Source organism: Leucopleurus acutus (genome assembly GCF_964270905.1).
Source record: "Leucopleurus acutus genome assembly, chromosome: 2".
Lineage (NCBI taxonomy): Eukaryota > Metazoa > Chordata > Mammalia > Artiodactyla > Delphinidae > Leucopleurus > Leucopleurus acutus.
In genome coordinates, this window is record NC_139143.1 from 79,082,917 (window position 1) to 79,108,294 (window position 25,378).

A 25,378-nucleotide genomic window follows, 5' to 3' on the forward strand; every position below is an offset into this window, starting at 1 on the left:
ATGCTCCTCAGGACCCCGGAGCAGACTTCCATGCTACTGTGGGCATCCTTGCTGGTCCTCGGTAAGTAGTGGGGGAAGCCTCTGTTTGCTGGGAAAACGGAGCCTCTCCACAGGCAAAAGACCTCTCCTCTGTGCTGCTGAAAAAATGGATTTTAATCTCATTTAGAACAGCAGAAAATGAACAAAGGGGAAAGATATTGATACAATGGAATGAGAGGGAAAAAATTATTTCTAGTAATGTGTTCCTTGTTTGCTTTTAATTGCCTATGAAAAATTCCTCTTACCCCCCCAAAAGTGGGCTTATTTTTCCATGCAGAAAACTACAATTAAATTTGGTTACCTTTCTAATTACAGATCATGAAAACCAAGAGTGAAAGATGAACTGAGTCCCTTGTGAAAGGACCATGTTCTGACCATGAGCTGATGTAGAATGATTTTCTGCTGAGAATAGTGATTTCTTTCTTGTATTCTAAGATCAAACCTGCTCTGATGTTTGCAAAGAACATGAGAAGAGGAGAAATAAGACAATTTCCCTTTGATTTTTCTTCCCTGCTTGCCAATATTTGTCCAAATGAGACACTGATTTTCTAGTAGCTCAAGCTTAGGGAAATAAAGACCAGTCAGTCATTTGTACACTGAATTTTGTTAAATGTGTTTGCCTTGTTCTCAGCTATATCTCCAGACTCCAATTAAGAAAGGAAGAGTACGGGGCTTCCCTGGTGGCGCAGTGGTTGAGAGTCCGCCTGCCGATGCAGGGGACACGGGTTCGTGTCCTGGTCCGGGAAGATCCCACATGCCGCGGAGCGGCTGGGCCCGTGAGCCATGGCCACTGAGCTTGTGCGTCCAGAGCCTGTGCTCCGCAACGGGAGAGGCCACAACAGTGAGAGGCCCGCATACCGCAAAAAAAAAAAAAAAAAAAAACAAAGGAAGAGTTATTAGTGTGACTGGCACATTATGGGAATTCAGTAAATAGTGAATGAATGGCTATATGGGGCATAGCATGGTGCGGGGCAATGCAGAGTATGCAGGGACACGGAGGACATGGCCTCTGCCCTCAAAAACTGACATTCTGATAAAGAAATCAAAGGACAAATAAAAGAGCATTTGACTTGGCAATACAAGAAAATTATTACACAATGGATCATAGGACAATGATAATTAATTCTTGCTGATAATAATTAATTCTTGCTGAGCCCTATGTCAGACAGTCTTCTAAGAATATCCCATTGTATTAATGTATCCAATCCTCTAACAATCGATGAGCTGGAACTTCTATAAATCCTGTTTTACAGATAAGGAATCTAAGTCATAGAGACAGTCTCTTGCCTTAAGTTTCATGCAGTAACAAAGTGGCAGAGTCAGGATTCAAACCCATAATCTGACACTGGAGCTGTGCTTTTAACCACTTTCCCATACTGTATGTCCAGTTATGAGTTTCAACTGAGCGGGAATGGGAGGGGTTCTGAATCAATAGAAAAGTGAGGGTGCTGCAGCCTGGAGGCATCTCAGAGGGCTTCATGGAGGAGGTGGGATTTTATCTGGGCTTTGATGTGTGAGGGTAACTTGCTTTTGCTTCATAATGAAGGAGGAGAATAACACTCCAGGCAAGAAGATAGTGAAGCCAAGCCTCAGCAGCAGCCACAGTCATGTCAAAAAAAACAATTACAGCAACCTTAATTGATGACTTACTAATTTAGCTCATTAAAATATGGCCATGTGGTCAGTTTGATGGCCCCCATCTTACAGAGGAGAAAACTGAGCCTTGGAGGTTTTGTGCAGTTTGCCCAGGGCCACACAGCTAAAATTCAAACCTGTTTCTGCCTGAGTCTGCAGCCTGAGCTTTTGGCCATGACGTTATCTTGTTTCTCCAGGGTGGGGGGAACTGGGCATGTTTCTCCTCCATTTGGCCGGAAGTCGAAAATGGGCGGGTGAACTCTCACAGTAAAATGGTTTGTGACTCGCTGCCTTGTGCTGATGCCTTGCTCTTGACTCTCTTGCAGCACCTCCAGTCAGTGGACCACTTGGTAAGTCCATCTTTTCTTTCCCTTTCTCTTTTATGTTTCTGGATATCTTTTATTTACTTTTATTTTTTTATATGGGTGTTGTTTTTTTTTTTTAACCATCTTTATTGGGGTATAATTGCTTTACAATGGTGTGTTAGTTTCTGCTTTCTAACAAAGTGAATCAGTTATACATATACATATGTTCCCATATCTCTTCCTTCTTGCATCTCCCTCCCTCCCACCCTCCCTATCCCACCCCTCTAGGTGGTCACAAAGCACTGAGCTGATCTCCCTGTGCTATGCAGCTGCTTCCCACTAGCTATCTATTTTATGTTTGGTAGTGTATATATGTCCATGCCTCTCTCTCGCTTTGTCACAGCTTACCCTTCCCCCTCCCCATATCCTCAAGTCCATTCTCTAGTAGGTCTGCATCTTTATTCCTCTCTTACCCCTAGGTTCTTCATGACAGTTTTTTTCCTTAAATTCCATATATATATGTTAAGATATGGTATTTGTCTTTCTCTTTCCGACTTACTTCACTCTGTATGACAGACTCTAGGTCCATCCACCTCATTACAAATAGCTCAATTTTGTTTCTTTTTATGGCTGAGTAATATTCCATTGTATATATGTGCCACATCTTCTTTATCCATTCATCCGATGATGGACACTTAGGTTGTTTCCATCTCCGGGCTATTGTAAATAGAGTTGCAATGAACATTTTGGTACATGACTCTTTTTGAACTATGGTTTTGTCAGGGTATATGTCCAGTAGTGGGATTGCTAGGTCATATGGTAGTTCTATTTTTAGTTTTTTAAGGAACCTCCATACTGTTCTCCATAGTGGCTGAACCAATTCACATTCCCACCAGCAGTGCAAGAGTGTTCCCTTTTCTCCACACTCTCTCCAGCATTTATTGTTTCTCGATGTTTTGATGATGGCCATTCTGACTGGTGTGAGAAGATATCTCATTGTAGTTTTGATTTGCATTTCTCTAATGATTAATGATGTTGAGCATTCTTTCATGTGTTTGTTGGCAGTCTGTATATGTTCTTTGGAGAAATGTCTCTTTAGGTCTTCTGCTCAATTGTGGATTGGGTTTTTTGTTTTTTTGTTATTGAGCTGCATGACCTGCTTACAAATTTTGGAAATTAATCCTTTGTCAGTTGCTTCATTTGCAAATATTTTCTCCCATTCTGAGGGTTGTCTTTTGGTCTTGTTTATGGTTTCCTTTGCTGTGCAAAAGCTTTGAAGTTTCATTAGGTCCCATTTGTTTATTTTTGTTTTTATTTCCATTTCTCTAGGAGGTGGATCAAAAAGGATCTTGCTGTGATTTATGTCATAGAGTGTTCTGCCTATGTTTTCCTCTAAGAGTTTGATAGTTTCTGGCCTTACATTTAGGTCTTTAATCCATTTTGAGCTTATTTTTGTGTATGTTGTTAGGGAGCGATCTAATCTCATACTTTTACATGTACCTGTCCAGTTTTCCCAGCACCACTTATTGAAGAGGCTGTCCTTTCTCCACTGTACATTCCTGCCTCCTTTATCAAAGATAAGGTGACCATATGTGCGTGGGTTTATCTCTGGGCTTTCTATCCTGTTCCATTGATCTATCTTTCTGTTTTTGTGCCAGTACCATACTGTCTTGATTAGTGTAGCTTTGTAGTATAGTCTGAAGTCAGGGAGTCTGATTCCTCCAGCTCCGTTTTTCATTCTCAAGATTGCTTTGGCTATTCGGGGTCTTTTGTGTTTCCATACAAATTGTGAAATTTTTTGTTCTAGTTCTGTGAAAAATGCCACTGGTAGTTTGATAGGGATTGCATTGAATCTGGAGATTGCTTTGGGTAGTAGAGTCATTTTCACAATGTTGATTCTTCCAATCCAAGAACATGGTATGTCTCTCCATCTATTTGTATCATCTTTAATTTCTTTCATCAGTGTCTTATAATTTTCTGCATACAGGTCTTTTGTCTCCTTAGGTAGGTTTATTCCTAGATATTTTATTCTTTTTGTTGCAATGGTAAATGGGAGTGTTTTCTTGATTTCACTTTCAGATTTTTTCATCGTTAATGTATAGGAATGCCAGAGATTTCTTTGTATTAATTTTGTATCCTGCAACTTTACCAAATTCATTGATTAGCTCTAGTAGTTTTCTGGTAGCATCTTTAGGATTCTCTATGTATAATATCATGTCATCTGCAAACAGTGACAGCTTTACTTCTTCGTTTCCGATTTGGATTCCTTTTATTTCCTTTTCTTCTCTGATTGCTGTGGCTAAAACTTCCAAAACTATGTTGAATAAGAGCGGTGAGAGTGGACATCCTTGTCTTGTTCCTGATCTTAGTGGAAGTGCTTTCAGTGTTTCATCATTGAGGATGATGTTGGCTGTGGGTTTGTCATATATGGCCTTTATTATGTTGAAGAAAGTTCCCTCTATGCCTACTTTCTGGAGGGTTTTTATCATAAATCGGTGTTGAATTTTGTCAAAAGCTTTCTCTGCATCTATTGAGATGATCATATGGTTTTTCTCCTTCAATTTGTTAATATGGTTTATCACATTGATTGATTTGCATATATTGAAGAATCCTTGCATTCCTGGAATAAACCCCACTTAATCATGGTGTATGATCCTTGTAATGTGCTGTTGGATTCTGTTTGCTAGTATTTTGTTGAGGATTTTTGCATCTATGTTCATCAGTGATATTGGCCTGTAGTTTTCTTTCTTTGTGACATCCTTGTCTGGTTGTTTCTGGATATCTTAATAACTATCCTGTATCTCAGATACTTGTAGAAAGAGGCCTTGTTGTGCCTGCATCATTTTCTTGAGGACTACGGGCAGGTGAAAACATGTCTTAGGACTCTGACCCTAAGAGTTTGGGAGTCACACTCCTGGTTGAAACCTGGCATCGTGCTGGATGATATTGGAGACAGGGCTGGGATACATGTCACAGAATTCAAGGAAACGGGGTGTCCCCACCAGATGTGGGATTCTAGCCAACTTGACAGAATGCATAGAATCCTGAGAGGGGAAGGATAGAAATAAGCCATTACCTCATTGGGGGAGGCTGAGGTGCAACCAACTTGCCGGCTTCCCCATGTCCCCCCAAGCTTGACAGAGCCACGGGCAACCAACTCATCCCGAACTTCAGCATTCTGTGTAGACATTTCTCTATTAATAAGCTCAGATCATGATAACTTTGAGCCCCCATCCTACTGGTCAGCAGAAAGTTCAGCCTTCTGTTGGTAGCTGTCTCCACGAGTTTTGGCAATCCCTGCTGATTTGTCCAGCCCACCCCCGCCCCCCAACCAGGGAGCTTCTTATGGTCAGCCAGCTCCAGCCAGTGGGAGTCACTGCCCCTTGATGCACACCATCCCCTGCAGCTTCTGGGCCTGTGATTCTCCCCCTCAGTGCTGTGGCTACAACCCATTTCCCACAAATCTCTGCCTAACTGGGAGGAGGTCTTAACTGGACTATGTTTTGTTAAACATTCTAGGATGGAGAAATAAAATACAGAGAGTGTCAGCTAGTAGATGTGGCTAATCTCAGAACCCATTGACTCAGTCCCAACCTCTTAAAGATGCTGACAAGATGTGTCTCTCCCTGACCACTGGGCCACCTGTACATAGCAGGGGCAACTTACTTGGACCAGTGAGGAATAAAGCTGCACACACCAAAGAAGTTCTCCCTTCCTTCCAGTATAAGACCTACTGCCCAGTCTCCATTTCCCTAACCCCAGATGCTTCCCAGGAACATAGACAGTGCAGATTTCTATTCTCTTTAAGAGAAACACAACCCCGTACTCACTGGGGCGTAGTATATCTGTATAAACCTCTAGAGAAAGAGAAAGGAAAAAAAGTCTGCAGAGACACATGAATGTTTCTATAATCGAACAGAACATTTAATTTCTTGAGTTAAAACAAGCGTTCAGGTTATTCTACAGTTTTTGCTCCCAAACAGAGTATTTCCATTACATTTGGGTACAATTCTAAGGCGTATTTGGGGCAGTTCTTACAGAAAACGGTAAGAATATTTAAAGTCTCAAGCTTTAAAAAAACAATTGCTTGTACGCCCTTGAATACAGACAGTCCTCCTTATCTGAGCATAAAAAGTACTAAGATAAAAACACACTTAATTGATTCCACTTATGATTTTATGGTAAATTGCATATCCCCAACAATGAGATTTTATTTTTGGAAAAAAGACAATACAAATGGAAATAATGTGTTTTATTTTCTACATCACAGAATTTAGATTACCAAGGCAATTTGTAGAACAAAGCATGAATCAAATATTGTTTTTTGTGTGGTTTTTTTTGTTTTGTTTTTTTTGTATGTGATAGCTGTAGGAAACTAAAACTGCAAAAGAGCTCCCCTGCTATGCTTCTCTCCTTTCATCATAAAGGAAAAATCTTCTCCCAGAATCCTCACCCCTTAGTTCACTCCTAGCTTTATTCCTCTGACATCTCCTTACTCAGAACTGTGTCACGTGGCTGGGCAAGTTAGTGCTTCTGTTTTTCAAACCCGCTGGTGGGCCACAGGCTCAACAGAAGGACATTGGGACTAACTTTCAGAAGCGAAACAAATATTTTCCCTATCATTGTTTGCTCCTCTTCAACTTTAACAAATCTTGCTTTACTACACTTGTCAGTGGCTTTGGGAGCCAACAGAGCCGTGGTCCCACAACACTTTTACCACCTTCATGAATTACTGCATCTTTGGCAGAACCTGAAGTATCACTTTACAATAAATTTTCGTTGTATACACGATGAAGGATTAGCCTATCAAAACATTGATCTTTGTGCAAGCTAGAAAATAGTAGTGTTAAAGGGGTAAGAATGTTTGAGTGGGTGTTTCCAATAGTGAATAATTTGGTCTGTGATTACTTTTATTATGTCAAGGAAGAAAACCTTTTTTTTTCTATCCTCTTAGGTTTTCCTAATGAGGGCCTGCAAATTAAACTGACAAAAGGCAGACTAGCAAGAGAAAAGACAAATTTTTTTATTCAAAACTTATGGGAATACACAGAAAAATATAAACTAAGGAGGCAGTTAGAATTTGGGACTTATATAACATCTGGATAGGGAAAGGGGCAGGTGAGAAGGCTACTTACTGGAAAACAAATGATTTTTAGGAAAGATAAATGTGCCCTTAAGAGAATAGATGGGAGCTATGCTAGTTTTGTGACAAGTTCTGCTTTAGGTGTGGTGCCAACTTCCAGTGTCTGGGGATAAGAGCTGATCATTTATTTGCTCCTGGGAGGTGATTTATGACAATTGAACTCTTCACAGGCTTTGCTTTTAGGCAGATAAGAGAATTCAGAATAAAGAAAAATAAAATCTATTCTCAAATGCCTTCAGCTCAAAATAATTTTTATGCCACAGTGGTAGACTCATCCTTCAGTTACTAACTCTCACACCTTGAAGCTATAAAACTTAGGAAATAAACTCAGATAAGAAAGAGCCACAGTTAATGGCTGCAGGAAATAAAGTTAAAAACAAAATCTCCCAACCCAGAAATCCTCTCCACAAAGGTAATAAAGAAAGCAAACACTTTTAGCATTGAATAAGCATTAAACCATACGCTTCATAATAAGCATGCTCATCACAGACAATCCACCAAGAGATTGCAAAGACAGAAAAGGATCTCTCACTCTTATATTGCCAAGGGGATTCAGCCCATTACATACATGTTTTCAAGATTAAACAGTAACTAGTTCTCAAGCAGGAGGACTTGACAGCACCTTTTGTCACACATAGTTTATCCTAAATTTATCATGGTTATTGGCTCTTTTCCAGAGGAGGAATAAACATCTCATATCTTTAGGACTGGAGGTAGTCTTGCATACTGCAACAAGGTACCTACCAAAGGTAAATGCTTACCCTTCCACAGGAATGGGGAGACAGGATCCAGGGGAGCTATCCCCCTAGATGTCTGCATTTCAAAAAGATGGCTCCTGGGGCTTCCCTGGTGGTGCAGTGGTTGAGAGTCCGCCTGCCGATGCAGAGGACATGGGTTCGTGCCCCGGTCCAGGAAGATCCCACATGCCGCGGAGCGGCTGGGCCCGTGAGCCATGGCTGCTGAGCCTGCGCGTCCGGAGCCTGTGCTCCGCAACGCGGGAGGCCACAACAGTGAGAGGCCCGTGTACAGCAAAAAAAAAAAAAAAAAAAAAAAAAAATAGGTGGCCCCTTCTTGAGAAAGATGTTCCTGAGTTATGAGACTGGCAAGAGGCTTTTTAGCCATTATAAAGATTCACATACATTTGAAAGAAATTCTGAAAGAAAAAAACAGAGGGAGAAGTTGTTTCCCTTATTTTCAACAGGGAGAATTAAACCTCTTACTTTAATTTGTATTGATATTTACCCTTACATTCTCCAGCTTCTGTCTATTAATTATTCAAAGATCTTGAGGCCTGATTTTATGCAGGGCCCACATTTTATTTTCATGAAAGAGTATCTTTGGGGTGTGGGGAGTTAGAAGCACCTAGTTCCCAGCACTCATACTCTTTGTAGTTATTTCAATATAATTTTCACTTCAGACAACAGCCTGCTCACCCCTCCCCTACCTACTACTTGTTGGAAAAACATACTATGGACCCTTTTCCATAACTGCGTAATTGACCCCAAATTCCTATACTCCCTCCCTCTACAATCCCTCACTCCACCATATGGCCATGCCACACAAATGCTCATCTTAGAGAGGTGTGTGTAACATGAAGAGCCCAGGTGGGAGGGAGTTCAGGAGGAATCTACTTGAGGACCTGGTCCTGTTGGAAAAGGTAAGGGGGTTTGCGGGCCTCCCATCACTGATCTTCTGTGGTGAGTAGGTCCTGCTGGGGTTGCCCTCTGAAAGGTTAGTCTGTTCCTGTAGACAGACTTCATTGTATACAGAGCAGTTGCTGCACTCCTGGGTAAGGTGAACACAGCTGGAAAACTTGAAACCTGGGGAAAGAGCAGCCCCGCCGGGGGGCCTTTCAGAGACTCACCAAAGCTGGGTGCTTCAGTCCACTCCACACAAGCCACTGCAGTGGGCACTGCAGACACCTCCACCTCAGACTCATTTCTCTTCTCCCCAGCTACTGTACCCAAATCCATGATTTCCCTCCAGCCTCCGTGGACCACTGTCTTCCGTGGAGAGAGAGTGAATCTGACTTGCAATGGATTTCACTTCTATGCACCAGAGAAAATAAAATGGTACCGTTGGTACTCTGGAAGACAACGTCCAAGTGAAACCCAAGGAAACACCCTCGAGGTTCGTGATTCTGGACAGTACATTTGCCAGGCCCCAGGCTCACTCCCGAGTAACCCTGTGCGCTTGCTTTTTTCTACAGGTGAGAAAGAAGGTGAATTAGTTAAAACATTGGAAGTGGTCTGCAGTACATCTTAGCTCCCTGGATTTTCCAAGAACTGAGGCCCTTCATTCTACTCTAACTTTGATCTTTCAGGTTCATGTCCTCCCTCACTGTCTATAAGTGTTTTTCAAACTACTATTGACATTAGAGTTTAAATGTCTGATATTAATCAACAGACATTCTTACACACACAATTAAAGAAGGAAGTTTTAGTTTTAGGGGATTCAAAAGTGAAGCTGTCTTAGGTCCTGCCTTCAAGGGCTCTACAGCCTCCTTGGGGAGAACTTACGTATACATGAATGTACTAAGCACAAAATAGAAAGTGAAAAGTGCTATAAAATAAGAATTCAGAGGTGGGAAATCTCCAGCCTCAGGGTTTGTGTCTTCACCTGTCTTAGGATATGTCCCTTCTCTATTTCAGAAAATTTAGATCACTCCTCAGGCATTGGTCTATAGGAGCAGGCATTCACTGCATCGTCTCAGAGAGAAAGGATAGAACTAGCCTGTAATCAGAATCTGAAGAGCATGAGAGCTTCATGAGTGGACCGCATTCGCTGTCCCTTGACCCTGAATTTGTATCTGTGACCATAAGCCCTCTGCATAGCGCACTCCAATGCACTGTAACAATTCCCAGTGTATTTCTCCAAGAACTACGTCTTTGACGACTCCTGTTCTGTTATTTGGTGAGCAAGTCGGTGTTGATCTTCTCCGTAATCAATGACGTCAGAGATTCGGTCACACCTCCTCTCAGCTTTTCCTCTGCACATTAGAATCCTTATATTTCTGAATCTGTCCCTGAATGAATAAATAGACGTGTTTAGGATTTATTTAGGAATTGTATCTGAAGCAGGTCAACTGATTTGGAAGGAAATGAGTGAGCTTGAGTCAGGAGACTAAATCCTGGGGGAGAAAAAAGGAAGAAAAAAAAATCTCTGTAATTCAGGATGCACAGAGGAAGGAGTGCCTCAATAACAATGTCTTATCTGTGTGTGGTTTCCAGCCTCCTTCATCCTCCAGGCCCCACATTCTGTGTTTGAAGGTGACGAGTTGATTCTGAGATGCCGGAAAAGGGGGAGAGAGAAACTGACTGCTGTGAGGTACTTTTGGAATAGAAAACTTATTTCTGATTCTAATAAAAGCTTGGATCTTCTGATATCACAAGCAAGTTTAAACAACAGTGGCTGTTACCAATGCACTGGATCCTTGGGAAACAATCGTGTATTGAGAACAAGTGTCACAAATATTCGAATTCAAGGTAAACACTTCATTTCATACAAATTTGCTTAGCAATGTCAGGGCAGGGTAAATTGGGCACATCCGCGGGGGTCTATGTAAGTGGTGTTTTTTGGTTTTTGGTTTTTTTGGCTGTGACGCTCAGCTTGTGGGATCTGCTTAGTTCCCTGACCAGGATTGAACCAGGCTCATCGGCAGTGAAAGCACAGCGTCCTAACCACTGGACCTCCAGGGAATTCCCTATATAAGTTGATATCATAACAAACTCTGGAAATATTTGAGACCACGTCCTCCAAGAGGCAGAGAAAGTGGAACAATTTGACTTAAATAATCCTGGGAAAGAAAAATGTGATAGAGGGGCCGATAAGTTTGTCTTGCTGGGTGTCTGAAGTTTTCCAGAACCGCGAATCCAAGCCTGCCTCGTACTGAGAACTTGATTCACCTCTTCTCTCTAGAGCTATTTCCACGTCCAAAGCTGAAAGTCACAGACTCCCAGCCTACAGAGGGGAATTCTGTAAACCTGAGCTGTAAAACACAGCTTCCTCTAGAGCGGTCGGACACTCGGCTTCGCTTTGTCTTCTTCAGAGACCATGGGGTCATCCTCTCAAACTGGAGTACATCCCCAGAACTCCAGGTCACAGCCGTCTGGAGAGAAGACTCAGGATCATACTGGTGTGGGGCCATGACCAGCAGCATCCACAAACGCAGCCTTCCACTTCAGATTGACGTGCAGAGTGAGTGCTGGAGAGCCGGGCTGTGACGTCTCCCCTGACTGCTCCTTCTGGCCCAGTGAGGGTAGGGACTGCCCAGTACAGATGGAGTTTTTCATCCTGACAGAGGCACCAGGCTTAGACTGTGAAGTGAGGTAGATAATAAAAGAAATACAGGATTTCATTTCCACCTCTAGTTCTCTAAAAACTTAGTCTTTCTTTGAAATTCTAGCACCTTGAAATGACAGAGGTGATTCACGGAGGCAGATACAAGAGTTGGGCAAAACAAAATGAAAACAAGAAACAAAATTCTCTGCTACTGAATCGACAGATTCTAGGATGTCAGATCTTGGGGCAAACTATTTAGAAGACACATATCCACAGAGGTGGACCCTAACCAGTAACAAAAAACAGTGTGATGTGTAAAGCAGAAGAGAAGGACATGCATACACACAAAGATAAATACAATAAATATCAGCTTGTCTTAGGTACCAAAGCAGGACTTCTGGAAACGGATGTGGTCTAGGTCAGTGTGATGATAGCCACTATTGCTATTACTTCTCCCAGGTCAAAATAATTCACACTGACAACTAGGACAGGACATAAAACCCAAATGATTTTTCAGGGAGACCCAATTTTTCTCTCCTGGAGTCTGTGCATCAGGATGGAAAGGTTACTACATTTAATGATACTCTAGGTCCCAAATCCACAGTCTATGAGCTACAGTGCTAACACCTGCAGAAGAGTATATCTTAAAGTCCCATAAAAAGTGACCCTGTCCAACATCCCAACCCTGTCCTCCTCTCACCATGCCCTCACCTGTTGTCTGTGTTCATACAGGAATCCCTGTGTCTAGAGTGTTCCTGGAGACCCAGCCCCAGGGGGACCCGGTGGTTGAAGGGGAGATACTTGTCCTTGTCTGCTCTGTGGCTGAGGGCACGGGGAACACCACGTTCTCCTGGCACAGAGAGGACACAAGGGAGAGTCTGGGGCAGAAAAGTCAGCGCTCCCAGAGAGCAGAGCTGGAGATCCCTGTTACCAGGGAGAGCCACGCAGGGGGCTACTACTGCACAGCTGACAATGGGTACGGCCTCATCCAGAGCGAGGTGGTGAACGTCTCTGTGAGAAGTAAGTCTTAATCCCCATTGACCTTATTTATTCTCAGATTTCTCAAATTAGGGGTGGGCATAGCCAACACTATCTTTGTGACTCTAATTTTTCTATTTCCATTTTCCACTGCGATATTCACTTTTTTCCATTAAATATCAATAATTCAGGTTATAAGGAGGTACTACAGTGAGGGAATGCTGGCCAGGGGCCATTTCATCTCTTGGGGATGACTCTGTGTGCCTGTACGCTGATCCATTGTGTGTTGCTCTCAAACAGCAGTCTTATGTCATTAGCATCCTTCATCCTAAGCGTCAACTATACTCTCCTTTTGGTAATCCTCCACAGGGCCAAAGACATAAAACATCCCTTTACTCCATTACTGTAGGTCTAAGAGTGTGTCAATACCAACTTGTATGCAGGTCAGGAAACTTACAAGTACCAAGAGCGAATACAGAGCCCCATTATGTCCACAGAGGAGATAAGCCTTCCTTTGGGATAGCACAGTCGTAGCTTATATCTTTACCTTCCTCTGTCTCCAAGGAGTCATACTAGGTCAAGCCAGGTTCCCACTCAGCTCCCCTGGGACTAAAGAAATTGTTTCTATGGGGCTTCAATTCATCCTCTATCTCAGGTTCAGTTGCATCCCAGGCTATCCAATAAAGCTAGTTTTATGGAGGAACTACTGGAAAGCTAGATTTCCCTTAAAAGAGTTATCTCTACTCACTCTCTTTACTTCTGTTTTCTCTCAAACCCATCACCTTGAGGCTTGCCTCACTCCAATGGTACTTCTATACCTATTCATCAGATACCCCTTTTAAGGTTTTTTTTTTTTTCTTTTTACTGGATCCCCATCACATTTTTTAAAAATAAATTTATTTATTTTATTTTTGGCTGCGTTGGGTCTTTGTCGCTGCGTGCGGGCTTTCTCTAGTTGTGGTGAGCGGGGGCTACTCTTCATTGCGGTATGTGGGCTCCTCATTGCAGTGGCTTCTCTTGTTGCAGAGCGCGGGATCTAGGCGTGAGGGCTTCAGTAGTTGTGGCACGCAGGCTCAGTAATTGTGGCTCGCGGGCTCTAGAGCACAGGCTCAGTAGTTGTGGTGCACGGGCTTGATTGCTCTGTGGCACGTGGGATCTTCCCGGACCAGGGCTCGAACCCGTGTCCCCTGCATTGGCAGGCGGATTCTCTAGATCCTCCAGCTCTAATACACCTGCAAGTCCAGATAGCTCTACCTTCAAAGTATCACCAAAATATGACTAATTCCCACCACTTCCACTGCTACCACCTGATCCAAGCCACCTGGATGATTGCAATAACACTGATTTTCTGCTTCACCTGTGGCTCCACACAACCTGTTCTCAACACAGTATCAGAAGGAACTCTCTAAATCATAAATCAGATCATGTTACTCTTCTGCTCAATAGCCTCCCATGGCTTCCCATCTCCTTCAGAGGGAGAGCCAATGTCCTCTCAACGTCCCACCAGATCCTGATGATCTGGCTATCCTGCTGTTCTGACCTGATGGCCCACCACTCTCTCCTCACCTTCTCCACTCTAGCCACCATGGCCCCCTGTCTCTTTTTCAAAACTTCCAGTCACACTCCAACCTCAGGGCCTTTGCACTGCTCTTCCCCACTATCTTCATGCTCATCCCCTCACTTCCTCCAGGACCTTACTCACCTTCCCAGTGAGACCTTCCCAGCCACCCTATGTAACATAGCAGCTCTTCACCAAGGCCCTCCCTCTCCAAGTCTTGCTTGATTCTTCCTCACAGCATGTGTCACCAACTGCCATGCCATGCAGTCATTTTCTGTCTCTTTCCATGCCTCCCATAGTAGCCTCATAAAGGTAAATCTCTATTTTGACCATATTTTATCCCAAGTGCCTATTCCACTGCTTAGCTCATATTAGGCATTCAATAAATATTTGCTGAATGAATAAGTTTTACACATATCATTTTTGCTTATCGTAGTCATAATCCTAGAAAATAAAGATATTATCATCTCCATTCTACAGAAAAGGAGTGTGAAACTCAGAAAGGTTTGGTAATTTGCCTATGGTCACAAAGCTTATACCTGGCAGCCCAGATTTGAACCTTGACACAATCTTTTAGCTCAAAGAGACAGGGATCTTTCCCTCTGTCTGACTTGTCATACGTAGCATAATGCCCTCAAGCTTCATTCATGTCGTTGCAAACGGCAGAATTTTCCTTCTTATGGCTGTATAATATTCCATCATATTCACATTCCATCATGATGGAATATTATATATATATATACCAGATTTTCTTTGTCCATTCATACATCAATGGACACGTAGGTTGCTCATGTCTTGGTTATTGTAAATAATGCTGCAATAAACATGAGGATGCAGATATCTCTTCAAGACAGTAATTCCATTTCCTTTGGATATATATGTAGAAGTGGGATTGCTAGATCATATAGTAGTTCTATTTTTTAAAAGTTTTTGAGGATCCTACATACTGTTTTCCATTGTGGTTGCACAGGTTTACATTCTCACCAACAGTGTACAAGGTTTTCTTCTCTCCACATCCTTACCAACACTTGTTATTTCTAGTCTTCTTTTTTTTTTAAGTTATAGGGAATAAAGTTTATTTTGGCAGAGAGTGTTAAACAAAATTAAAGTTGCATACATTAGTAACATAACTCAACGTCCTTAATTTAGTGTAAGTGTGACACATTTTCTTGCTTTCCTATGGTCTGCTAAGTCACCATAACGTAGACTGCTTTATTAAACTGAAATGCTGAAATTTAATTTTACTGTTTGTTTGTTTGTTTTGCCGTACGCGGGCCTCTCACTGTAGTGGCTTCTCCCGTTGCGGAGCAAAGGCTCCGGACGCGCAGGCTCACGGGCCCAGCCGCTCTGCGGCATGTGGGATCTTCCCGGACCAGGGCACGGACCCGCGTCCCCTGCATCGTCAGGCGGACTCTCAACCACTGCGGCACCAGGGAAATCCAATTTTACTGTTTTTGCTTATGCTCTGATTCTAAACAAACTTTATAAAAAAGCCATTGTAACAGGTGTGAGGTGCTACCTCACTGTGGTTTTGATTTGCATTTCCCCAATTAGTGATGTTGAACACCTTTTCATGAACTTGTTAACTTTTGCATGTCTTCTTTGTAAAAATGTCTATTCAAATCCTTTGTCCATTTTTAAATTGGATTATTTGAGGGTTTTTTTGCTATGGAGTTGTATGACTTCCTTATATTATTATATATTAACCTCTTAACAGATACATGATTTCCATGTATTTTCTCCCATTCTATAGATTGCTTTTTTCATTTTGCTGATTATTTCTTTTGCTGTGCAGAAGCTTTTTAATTTGTTGTAGTACTATTTGTGTATTTTCACTTTTGTCGCTTGTGCTTACAGTATCATATCCAAAAAGTCATTGCCAAGGCTAATGTCAAGGAGCTTTTTCTCTATGTTTTCTTCTAGGAGTTCTATGGTTTCAGGTCTTACATTTAAGTCTTTAATACATTTCAAGTTAATTTTTGTGAGTGGTATAAGATAGAGGTCCAGTTTCATTCTTTTGCATGTGAATATCAAGTTTCCCCAGCACCATTTATTAAGAGATTATCTTCTCCACTGAGTATTCTTGGCTCTCTTATCCAATATTAGTTGACAGTATATGCATGGGTTTATGTCTGGCCTCTTGATTCTGTTCCACTGATTTATGTATCTGTTTTTATGCTAACACCAATTTGTTTTGGTTACTCTAGTTTTGTTATATAGTTTGAAATCAGGAAGTGTGAAGCCTCCAACTTTGTTCTTTTGTTGCAGGATTACTTTGGCTATTTGGTGTCTTTTGTGGTTCCATACAATATATATTTTTTAATTTCAGTAAAAAATGCCATTGGAATCTTGATAGGGATTGCAGTGAATCTGTAGATGACTTATATAGTATGGACATTTTAACAATATTAATTCTTCCAATTCACAAACATGGGATATCTTTCCATATTTGTGTCTTCTTCAATTTTTTTCAACAATATCTTATAGTTTTCAATATACAGGTCTTTCACCTCCTTGGTTAAATTTACTAGTAAGTATTGTATTATTTTTGATGTTATTGAAAATGGGATTGTTTTCTTTATTTCTTCTTTGGGTAATTCATTGTTACATGGATAGAAACACAGCTGATTTTTGTACGTTGATTTGGTATCCTGCAACTGTAGTGAATTTGTTTATTAGCTCTAAAGATTTTTTGTGGAGTCTTTAGGATTTTCTTTATATAAGATCATGTCACCTGCAAACGGAGACAATTTTTCTTCTTCCTTTCCAATTTGGAGGTCTTCTATTATTTTTTTCTTGCCTGATTCCTCTGGTTAGGACTTCTAGAAGTATGTTGAATAGGAGTGGTGAGAGAGGACACCCTTGCCTTGGAGAATGGATCCAATGGAAAAATCAGAATTCCCCAACAATTTAGTTTATTCCTTCCATCAGTTTCTTTCTCACCTCCCCTTCAAAGACTCAGGCTTCTATGAGGAAGGAAACTGGTGGCATTTCATTGTGGTGTCCCAATATATTTTTTTAATGGAGAGCAATCTCAGAGTTACTGCTGGTTCAGCTAGTGCCCTAATCAGTGGCGATATTTGCTTTCTTTCTCAGGCAGGCTGCTGTTCCAAAGTTAGGTGCTGTCAAGCCGCTGTCGCATAACATCTTTCCAGATGTCTAGGGGAAATTTCCAAAAGGCCAAAGTACAGAATAGATAGAGAGGCAGATGTAGATTTTCCCCCAAATATTAATTTCTGAAATGATGTCTGGGGGTCAGTGGAGGGAGCTGTCTACCTTTCTCCCCTTTGCCACAATCCACCCAGGCTCTTTTCTTCTACCCCTTCACAGTGAGTCACTTCCTGTCACATGCAGGCTCAGGGCTGTGCTGCCCACAAGTAGAAACCTGCTTCCTGTGCCACACCAGTCCTAGCCTAGTCCTCAAAGGCCCCCATGAGTCCTCATCTTTTAGATTCTTCCCTCTACCAGGCTCAAGGCCCCAGCCAAGCTGAGGAAAGGTTCCAGGGCTCCAGGCCCTAGACCCCTCCCCTGGAGGCTCATACAGGCTTTTCCCCTCCAGGCACCCCAGGGAAAAGAAGAGGCCTTGTTGCTGCAGGAACCACTGGGGGGATATTCAGCGTTCTCCTGGCTGTGGCCCTGCTGTTTTACTGCTGGCACCAGAGGAGACTAGGTTTGTGTTCTCTCTTACCTTTTGCTAGAGCCCATGCCCTGTCCCTGCCTCAGACACCCCAGCTCATCCCAACCTCAGTAACAGCCACGCCACCGTTCTCTACCTCACCACCCCAGCGCTCACAGACACACTCATACTCTTCCTTGAAATGGCAGTTTCCTTAATAGGTATCTAGTCTAATCTACAAAGCCTCAAGTGGAAAGGTAGGGAGGAAATAAACATTTTAATGTGAAGTTTCAAAAACTTTAAACGGTTTCCTTGGGTAGTTTCTTTGGTCCAAACAGACTGGTCAACTAGATGCTTCAGCCCACCCTACATCCCCTAGAAGTGGACAATCAAAATAAACTGGAAGCCCCTATGAAGAAATGACTGAGAATGGGAGCTGGCTAATCTTTACCCTTCTTCTTCCTCAGAGACTTCCCAGAGTCAAAGCCTGAAACGAGCACCTTGTGCTCCCATGGCTCTGCTCTCCACAGGTCAGGCCGCTGCCTCCCCCTCTACATGGTGGAGAGAGTTTCTCCCTGGTACTGTCATGTGCTTCCAAAGGCTTCTTGCTTTAACCCAGGTCAGGGTAGTTTCAGATGCCAGGAAACCTGGTGTAGAAGACAGGCACAGAAACTTTTTCAGCTCTAGTATAATTACCCATCCTTCCTCCCTGTCTTTTAATTTAATTCAATTCAACTCAACTCACCAGATCCTTCTGAGCACCTGCTATGTGCCCTGCACTGGGCTGAATGTAGGGAGCTTTGGACCTTTGACCATGAGTCTCCTTAACGAGCTTGAGACTGAGGTTCCTCTGGGCATAACCACAGATGTTCCTGGAAAGCCATCTACAGCCCCTCACTACTCTGCAAGAAAGACAAATTTGGCTATACTTAGTATTTCCTGAGGTAGATCAACACAGCCTTGAACCTTAATAAGTCTCAAATAGTTGTATATTCAACATAGAAATGTGTAGCCCTGTCCCCAGCAAGTTATATGCTTTGTTCAGTTCTTTTTCACATGGTTTTCATGAGAATATGGGACTGGGCCCATGTTTGAAATAACTTTCTGATGACCTCTCTTAGGCAGTGCATGTGTGTGAAATATTTGAGAATGAGCTCCCTCTGCTGACACAATCTGCCTTCGTTTTATTTTGCAGGAGATGGTTCTCTGGGAGACACAACCAGGTGAGGCCTCAGTCTTTCTGGTTTCCCAAGAATAAAATGTGCAGAACTGTGGGGCTGCAAGTTTAGGCTAAGTGATTTCTCTGTGTCCCTGTGTCTAGATACTCCCGTTTTCACATTCCTTAAAATGGCCACAATCACAGCTTCCTAGAATCCTTCTAATAGTTTGTATAATGGATTTTGCATGTATTTAGATCAGTTTCTTATTTGACATTTATCTGAACGGATGATACCAAAGGTTATAGATTTTCTAGGTTGCCGCAGAATATTTCTGGTGCGAATAGTCCTATAGTTAGGCAACGTGTTACTATAACTAAGTATAAAATGACTGTTAATTCTAGACTTTCTAGAGGAAACTCAGCTTCTAGGAATCTTCTTTTTGCCCCACATGTGCTCATATACTCATCAAATTTTGTGTTTTTAAATTTGGTTTGGAAAATATGGTCTTCTTCTGTCTGTGTCAGTGCCTCAGTCTTATAGTCAGGGACTTGGAGCATGGATTATGTCTAATTTCTTCTTGAATTGTCCAGATAGAATGCTTTGAGGACACTTCCTCCAGGTGATGAGGCTGGGTTTTTTTAACCAACTGAGAGTGACCACTCTATCTATGAGGTCATAATTCCTATGATGTTAGAGACTCTTCTGGCCTTGTTCTGCTGACTTCTCCCCATTCCTTTTTGTCTCTGTCTATCCCACTCTTGTGCATATTATAATGTTCCAAGGATGATCATGTGTTTCTGTGCCTCACAGGAGACCCCTCACCCTAGGCCCAGGAGTGTCCTGCCATCCCATGTGCCCTGCCCCAGTGGAGCTGCAGCAGTTGCATGGCAATGGTAAAGATTTCCTGGTAGGAAACTGCTCCCAGCCTGAGCCAGGGAGAGATACTTTGTTCTGAGGCCTGGCAAAGGCCCCTGGTCTCCCTAAGTATCCCAAACCCAGACATTCATAATAAATAATTGCTTAGGAAGAAGCATCTGCAGCATACCCCACTGACTGGGACAGCTTAGAAAGTGTTGCTTTTTTTGTTCTCAGAGCACCCCAAAGAAAGAGACCTGGTATATTCTCAGATCCAGATTATTCAGCCTGGGGAAGAAGGAGAAGGTAAGTCACTGGGGAGAGATTCTTGCTGCAAACTATATTCATTCGACACATATTTACTGAGCACCTCCTATGTGATGGGCACTGCTTTAAGTAAAGGGAGTAAATCAGTGAACAAGGCAGATAAAAATCCCTACAGCGTGATGCTTAGATTCTGAAGAGAGAAGGCAAACACAGAAAACTACATAACGTATCTTTGCTGATGATCAGAACAAAAATTAAACATCCTTCTAACAGATATTATAATCATGAAGGTGTATGTACAAAGATTTCCCTTAAGTAATGAATGAATGATGGCAACGCACCTATTATGTGATAAGGATATATATGCATTATAATATATAAAAATATACATATGTATGTATATGTTTAGTTAATCCATATAACAACCCTGTGTAACCAGTATACTGAACAAGCAAGACTCATGACTTAATTACAAAAATCTTCCGTCTCCCACTGTCTGTTTAAACTTTCTTCTGTGAGAGATCTTCTCAGGCACTCAGGATGAAAATTCTGGCAGCCAAAGTCTTTACAAAACATTATCTTAGACAATAGACAGTAGGTGGACACTTTATGTCATAGTCTCTATTAAGTAACTAGAACACCTAGTTTGAAGATGTTAAGCAAAACTTTCCCCTCTCCTAGTTCAGGGAAATTTCAGAATGGAAGCTGGCAATGGTAGGGATGAGGGGGAGGATGAGGCAGAGTTGGCCTCTCTGTTTCTTTGGTTGGCTTCCCCTAATTAGCCTGGAGAAAGGAGTGGGAAAGGAGTTACTCCAGCTGGTATTTTGGAAGCTGGCTTCTGCCTCTCTGGGATGGCAGATGGTTAAGCAGGCACTCCCCTGTATAAGGTACATGTGTGGTCTCTTGAGGTTTCCTGCTGGACCCCTCCTTCCTAAAATTCCTTTGGCACAGCTGGTGCATTTCTAATTCCAGGAGTTGTTTGTGACTCCTTCATTGGCCTCACCTCCAGTCAATCACATCCAGCTTCCTGCTGCTGGATTCCCTTGGTACCTGGAGGCCCTATTGAACAGGACCCAAGGTGACCATACTCCTGCTTGTTCTGTCTCCCACGTGGACCACAACTGTCCTTGGGGACACCTGGGAATTTCAGGTCCTTGCTGACCCACAGCTTTCTTCCAATCCCACCACCAGTCATGAGTCAGAACTCTCAATGCTCTAGATAAGGGTGTTGAAATATTTTTTATTGTTATCTGCAGTAAGAAGTACAAATTGTACTGTTAAACAGTGTGAATGTGCACACACTCACACACACATAACTGAACTAAAGTTTTAGGAGACAGTACTTAGTGTGATGCACTCTGTCTTCTAATCTACTCATTGATTGTTTTAATCAGCTTTATTGAGGTATAATCGACATACAATATAATTCTCTACGTTTAAACGCACAGTTCAAATTATTTTAATAAATGCATCCATTCACAGAACCACCACCACAATCACGATGTCGAACATTTCCAACAGCCCAGAAAATCCTTTCAGGCTCCTTTGCAGTTAATCTCCCCCCAGCTCCACCCCTGGCACCCACGGATCTGCCTTCTGTCCTATAGTTTTGCTTTTCTATAATTTCATATAAATGGAATCTTATGTAATGGAATCTTTAGGTCTGGATTCTTTCACTTAACATAATGTTTTGCAATTCATCCATATTCTAGCATATTATAAGTAGTTCACTATTTTTTTTGTCATGTAAAAAGCTATGCACATTTAATGTATACAACTCATGAGTTTGAAGATAAATTAACACCAAGGAAACCATCACCACCATTAAGGTCATAGATATATACATCATCTTCCAAAGTTTCCTTCCACACACTTGATGATGATGATGATGATGATGATGAGGATGATGTGTGGTAAGAACACTTAACATAAGATTTACCTTAGCAAGCTTTAAGTATACAATAGAATATAGTTAGCTGTAGGCACTATGCTGTATAGTAGATCTCCAGAATTTATTCATCCTTCATAACTCAAACTTTGTACCTTTTGAGCAATACCTCTAGTCTCCTTTCCCCCAGCCCCTTGGAACCACCATTCTACTCTCTGCTTCTATGAGTCTGAGAACATACAGTATTTGTCTTTCTGTATTTGGCTTATTTTTCTTAGAATAATGTCCTCCAGGTCCATCTGTGTTGTCACAAAAGACAGGATTTCCTTCTTTTTTAAGGTGGAACAATATTCCATTGTGTGTGTGTGTCTGTGTGTGTCTGTGTGTGTGTCATACTTCCTTTATGCATTCATCCATCAATAAACATTTAAGTTGTTTCCATATCTTGGTTATTATGAATAGTGCTGTGATCTCTTCAAGATCCTGATTTCAATTCCCTTGGATAGGTACTCAGAAGTGGGATTGCTGGATCACATGAGAGTTTTATTTTTAAATTTTTAAGAAACCTCCATACAGTTTTCCATAGTAGCAGTACCAATCTGCACTCCCACCAACAGTGTACCAGAATTTCTTTTTCTCCACATCCTTGCCAACACTTGTTATCTTCTGTCTTTTTGATGATAGCCATCCTAATAGGTGTGAGGTGATATCTCACTGTGGTTTTCATTTGTGTGATTACTGATGTTGAGAACCTCTTCAATAACTGTTGGCCATTTGTATGTCTTCTTTAGAGAAACATCTATTCAGAACTTTTGCCCATTATAAAATTGGGTTATTGTTATTGTTGTTATTTTAGCTATTGAGTCCTACGAATTCCTTATATATTTTGCATATGAATCCCTTATCTGATATATGGTTTGCAAGTATTTTCTTCCATTTTGTAAGCTGCCTTTTCTACCTGTAGCACCTCTCCAGTATTTTTGTGCCTAGTAGAAATTTCAGTTGTAACGTGATCCTGAACACGGTTTACAAATGAGGTTAAGGACTTTTACAAGGTCACAAGCCAGTAAAAGACTAAGTCTTCTGTTTTGCTATAATATTTGCTGCATATAGTGCCTATTGCTATATTTGACTAACATGCATCATCTGCACACCTGCTTTATCTGTTACTTTGATTTCTCAGCCATCCCCACTAATCAGGACCTTTTGAATGATAGAACTGCCACCAATTTGATTGGGTTAATTAGGTACATCTTATAGAGTCACCTTGATCAGTTGCTGCTCTTCACACTCTGTCCTTGACATATTTGTCAAAACACCACTGAAGCTGAGCACTCTGTTGGTGGACGAGTTATATTTTAGGTACTTTATGTGTTGATGATCTGTAGCAAGATTTCTTCACCAGTGCCTCAGTGTTTGCATGAAGCCCCTGAAATTTTATGCAAATTTCCATGCATATGTCTATTGTTCTGGGGAGGGAGTACATAGCTTCTATCAGGTCATTAAAAAGATCTGTAAATCCAGAAGGTCTATGGTAAAAATATAATGAAAACGAAAGAGTTCCAGGATGTATCTTTTTTCCCAAGCTCTATCTCTCCATAAAATTACTATATATAGCTCTCATGATTCTACCTTCTCTGAATTCTTAATTTCTAATATGCAGGATATGACAAATCATACCTGCTAAACTCTTCTCTCACTATGGCTCCATCTCTAGGAAACTTTGGCAATAAAATCAATAACCAGAACATGCTAATGCAAGAGAATTTTTCTCACAGAGCAGACATTTGAAGAGGTCTAGTGGGAACTTGCTGAACAAGCAGGGGTTGGACTTCAAGGTTGGTAAGATGGAAGTTAAGAGAGGCAAGAATTGTAACTAAGAGAGAAATTATCTCTAAACATCTGGTAAATGAAGGGAGTGAGATTTCTTTCTGTGGTATTAAGGGAGCCTGAAAAGGACATGCAGAAGGCTGGGTTAAGAAATGGTAAAATAAAGTCACATGTGTTGTAGGACATGTTGGGGGTCAGGGAGGAGAAAACATGACAATCAATGCAAAAGGCCTAGTGACTCCCAGATTCTGGGAAATAAGCTATAAGACTGAGTTCTGAGTGGATCCAATACTCATAGTTCAGTGGTTTCCTTTTCTTCCACAGGAAATACCTTCAGAACATCTCTAGAGGACCAGGTGAGTTTCATTTCCTGACTGTTTTCTCTCCCACTACTGCTTATAGCCCCATACTCCTTCTCCTTCCAGTTCTTCTTCTATCTTTTTTCCACCCCAGCATGCCTCAATTGTCTACACTGAGGTGAAGACACAGCTCCGAGATGATTCAGCTGGAAAGATCGGCTCTAAAGATGAAGATATCATGGAAAATTACAAGGATGTCCTACTCATGTGACTTGTCCCTGATCCCAAGACCCAGCTCAGTGCAGTCCTTGAGGTCTCTAGAGTGACCAACTAGTTCCAACTTTCCGGTTCTTCTTGCCCATGTGCATTCACTCCCAGGACTTCTGATTCACCCACTCTGATGCCGTGATGGGAAAGCCCCTCAAAGACGTCACTGAAATGACCAGGGTCCATGGTTAAAAAAAGAGCCTGTGTACCTGCTCTGAGCCTAACCTAATGTGTTCCCTAGGGTGTGATTTAGGGGAAAGGAATAAGGGGGGAGAAGGACTGCTGCTGAAAAACAGAAGCATAAATTTTGGAGAACTGGGATTTGCATCTAGACAGAAAGGACCAAGTGACTCAGGTCTCTGTTTAATACATCTTCAACAATTCTCCCACTGGGGAATCAGCTGCATCAATTAGTTTCACTATGAGTGGCTGCATGTGTACTTTACAGGAATGCATAACCCCATCCCTCCTGCTTACACTGTTTACACTGTCAAGATTCAGTTGCAGGCAGAAGAATCCATTCCAAGTGGTTTACAGATAAAGGTATTTAAGTTTATATTAACTACTTTGAAAAATCATTAGAAGACCTGAAGAAGCAGGCTCTAGACTGAGTTTCCAAAAGCAAAAGCTAATTACGTTAATGTTAGTAGGGACAAAGATTTTTAACATTGGAGAGAAGAAATATAAAATTAAAAAGTTAAGTAGGTAACTTTAAGTAACCCCCAAAACCTAAATTTGAATTGGAAATGTTAGTACAAACTGATGACAAACCCTGTCTTTTTTTTTGTTTTTCAAACCCTGCCTTTTAAAAAAATTATTTATTTCCTAGTTCTGTCCACTGGAAATGTCTAGAAATAATTAACAACTCAATAACAATGAGCACCCATTGCACAGGTTGTAGTCTCTAAATACTATTCCCTACTCAAAGGATACAGAGCTGCCTTTCTTGTAGGAGCTGTATCTTTGAGTTATCAAATAGGTGATGTTAGAATAATTCTTCCAATAGATGAAGAAAGACTGAAAGAAACAGAAAACGACTATTTGTGTGAATGTTTCATGCTACTGATCAAGTTGACATACAAAAACCAGCCTAATATTATGTGCCTCCTGATGGAAGTATCCAATACCACCTACAAAGTATTTATGCCTGAAATATCAAAACTGAATCCACTCAAGTTGCTAGGTCTAACTACCAGTTTACAGGAAATAAATGGGACAAAGGACTATGTTAAATAGTACCATGGGATTCCAATCAGA

At 41.6% G+C, this 25,378-nt stretch overlaps 1 protein-coding gene across 1 annotated transcript; it reads left to right on the forward strand.

The window, feature by feature from the left end:
* FCRL4 (Fc receptor like 4) lies at positions 1-24,125 on the forward strand (the record flags this gene model as incomplete). Its single annotated transcript, XM_082833213.1, has 12 exons — positions 1-61; positions 2,001-2,024; positions 9,077-9,331; positions 10,353-10,607; positions 11,041-11,319; positions 12,136-12,423; positions 17,499-17,609; positions 18,751-18,778; positions 19,526-19,608; positions 19,808-19,876; positions 23,880-23,911; positions 24,009-24,125. The coding sequence occupies 12 exons, from the start codon at positions 1-3 to the stop codon at positions 24,123-24,125; spliced, it is 1,602 nt and encodes a 533-aa protein (XP_082689339.1).
* Between the last annotated feature and the right edge of the window lie 1,253 nt (positions 24,126-25,378).